Here is a 3,079-nt window from a genome sequence, read left to right on the forward strand (position 1 = left end):
CAATTGTTTTGGCATTTAACATGCGGCGGGATTTTGGGGGAGTTGCATCCTCCAGGATCTCATTAGACACCTCCTCTGGTTTTTTCCGTAGACGCCGTATTATGAAGAAGGTGATGGAAGAGATGACCCCGATGATGGCCACGGTGCTTGTCACAGCTGCAATAATTGTACCCAACGCTGGAGGATCTGTTAGGCTCACTTCCAGGAGGCAGGTCTCCATACCAACACGATTCTTTGCAGTGCATACCCAAGTCCCTGCATCGCTCTCTCTGGCATCTTGGATGGTCATTGTGCCTGACGTTTCATCCATCAGTGCAGATGGGGGTAGCAGTTTCCAGGGTGGTACTCTTGACCAGTGGTACTTGATAGGCGGCGCACCTTCCTCGGATGCACAATGTAGCACCACGGTTTTGCCAACATCTCCGGCCCCCTCAGTGCAAGAACACCTGGGCTTGGATGGCTTTTGGAGCACTCTGAGGACCGCCTTGATGTTACGGATGGCTGGAGCCTTCTTGACTTGGCAGTAGTAGATGCCGCTGTCTGAGGGAGTCAGCCGCAAAAGCTGAATGCCAGCATCTCCTTTCCCAGGGTCGTCTGACTGGAAGTAGACTCTTCCCTTTAGAGGTTCATAGTATTCGTAGATGTGGCCGGCGACATACATGAGCAGCTCGGCCTTTTCCATCGGGTGGCGTACGGATTTGACGGTCCATTCGATTTCCAAATGTCCCTCATCCTCCGGGGCAGTGGTGAACTGGCAGTCCAGCCTCACATGCTCTCCCACAGCCTCGTCGAAAACCTGGTTGTTGGGGGTGCCGATTTCCAGGGCTTCAGCTGTCAACACCAAGACAAAAAGTCGGAAAGTGAGCCTGCAATCCATGATAGCATTTATCTATCTTACAGACAGAATCACCTCTTATAAAGTTCGCGGTCAAAAATGGCCACGCCCATCAGTAATTTCAAGAGCCAATAGAATGATCCCATTGACTGTGTTGAAATTGTGGACTTCTGGTAGAAATTGTAGAATTCCACGTAGACAACCTGGAAAATGACTGGGAAATTAAACGTGGATCCTTTTTGATTTAGTGACCATCAATTAGTTAATAGCCAATCGGGTCACTCCCGCCGGTGGCCAATGGTATATAAACACGTATGTAGGAGAGTGTAGCAGAGTGAATTTGAATCTTCGCGCCTACAAGGTGGGGAAACAAAAACGGAGAGAAGCTCAATTTGTGGAAATGCCATGTAATTTTGACCGGCCAGGTAAGATCTTTGGAATTGTTCCCTTTGCACATGGTGTTGTTGTTGTTGTTGTTGTTGTTGTGGAATTTAATTACCATTCATTCTGTAGGGCTAGTGCCAGCTTCGCTCAGGGTGGAGGTGATGGAAGTGGAGAATGTAGATGAGCCCCAACCGACCGGGGAACCGACACCAGAACCAAGGCCAGAAGGAAGGTCAGTGTAATTATGTTTTAAAGACTGAGATAATGATAGAATAGATTCATTCAGAAGGCTAGGTTTACGTTCAGGATAGTTACATAAAATCCTTAAAGACGACGTGCAATTCCCGGAAAGATACATTCGTGTATGTAATTAAACCAAGTGATACATGTTTTAATTGAGGATTTTTCTTCCCGTCAGATGCCATTGCCAGTACCACCAGGACAACATTCTGCTGCCCATTGCCGCCATATGCCTGTTTGTAGTGGCGTATACGATCATCATGTTTTTGTATTTGTTCAAATACATATAAAATAAAGCTTGACTTCAAAGAAATTGTAGTCTGAGTCTTATTTTATTCTCAAAAATGTGTATGCTGGAGTAGAATATTTGGAAGTGTATGTTTCAATTCCGGAACTCTGACTGAGAACCAGGGTGGATCCCTGGAAGTTGATTCTGATCTTGTGTGAATGCATTCATTCACCATAGGCAGTGAACCAATGGGTGTGTTCCGGCGGGTCATTTACGATATGGGGTTTACAGTGATTGGCTGTTGTGCGATGACGTCATTGGAACCGCATACAATAAATACACGTTTCCCACAGTCCATATGACGGAAGTGATGGCGTCGGAGACTGAGTGCAGTGAGAGGCCGCTGGAGCAGCAAAAATGCAGGCGCAAGGCAAGTTCCTGGAAGTTAACGTCATGTCATGCTTCTATTGTGAATGTGATCCATTTCCATCTCTTACATTTTGTACGTTGTTGTATAGTTGGATTTCACCGACAGTGACTTTGAGGAGGAAGTCCTGGAACAGCGTCTCTTGTGCCTAGCAGAGAAGTCTCTCTCCCAGAAACCGAACGTGGTGAGTAGTGTTCCTGGAAGTGGTACATTCAGTGTAAAATGGAGAAATGCAATTCTTCTTCCTTACAAAACATCTAACACACCGAATCCTTAGGCTGCTGAAACCCCTCCTCAGACCCGGGAAAGGGAAAGGAAAAGTACAAAGAAGAAGAAGAAGAAGAAGAAGAAAGACAAAGTCCAAAGCAGAAAAGTGGACCAGTCTGAGAAGAATGTGGGACATGTGCCAAAAGAGAAAAAGAGACCACGAGCACTTCCCGAGACAATCTTCACTGATGTAAGTGGAGATGAGGGAACGGAAATAGTATGTGAATTCTCTTAATTGTCATAAAAGCATTAACCTTACATTTTCATGTCTTCAGGGTCAACGGAGATCGCTCAAATTAACACCAGAATTTCTTGCCATACTTGCAAATGTCTTCCAAAAGGACATCCGCAAAAAACGCATCACAAAGAGAAGAATCAGACATGTGCTGCGCAAAAACAGAGCATTCCAAGAGATTTGCATGAAGATGGACCTGTCCATTGAAAATGTTCGAAGCCGTGTTCGTATTATGATAAAAAATAACTGATGTTACTATTGAGTACTGACCGTGTTGTATATTTGGACACAATAAATAAAAATATGTTCATGACAGAGACCCAGTGTCTTCTTCCAGGTTTTCAATTAAACATTAAACATTAAACATCATAGAGTAAGTCACATCCCTGAAAAAATTTAAACAAGACTGGAGGTTCATGTTCGAGGAGTGAGACAGCTATGTGATAAATTTGACCACAGTCA

At 44.8% G+C, this 3,079-nt stretch overlaps 1 protein-coding gene across 1 annotated transcript; it reads right to left on the minus strand.

The window, feature by feature from the left end:
• Nucleotides 1–20: 20 nt before the first annotated feature.
• Nucleotides 21–877, minus strand: LOC121964340 (coxsackievirus and adenovirus receptor homolog; the record flags this gene model as incomplete). The annotated part of the gene is made up of 1 exon (XM_042514550.1): nucleotides 21–877. A coding segment is annotated over exon 1 (857 nt), but the record flags the coding sequence as incomplete, so codon positions are not given.
• Between the last annotated feature and the right edge of the window lie 2,202 nt (nucleotides 878–3,079).

The sequence above is a fragment of the Plectropomus leopardus genome, unplaced genomic scaffold (genome assembly GCF_008729295.1).
Source record: "Plectropomus leopardus isolate mb unplaced genomic scaffold, YSFRI_Pleo_2.0 unplaced_scaffold15300, whole genome shotgun sequence".
Classification (NCBI taxonomy): Eukaryota; Metazoa; Chordata; class Actinopteri; order Perciformes; family Serranidae; genus Plectropomus; species Plectropomus leopardus.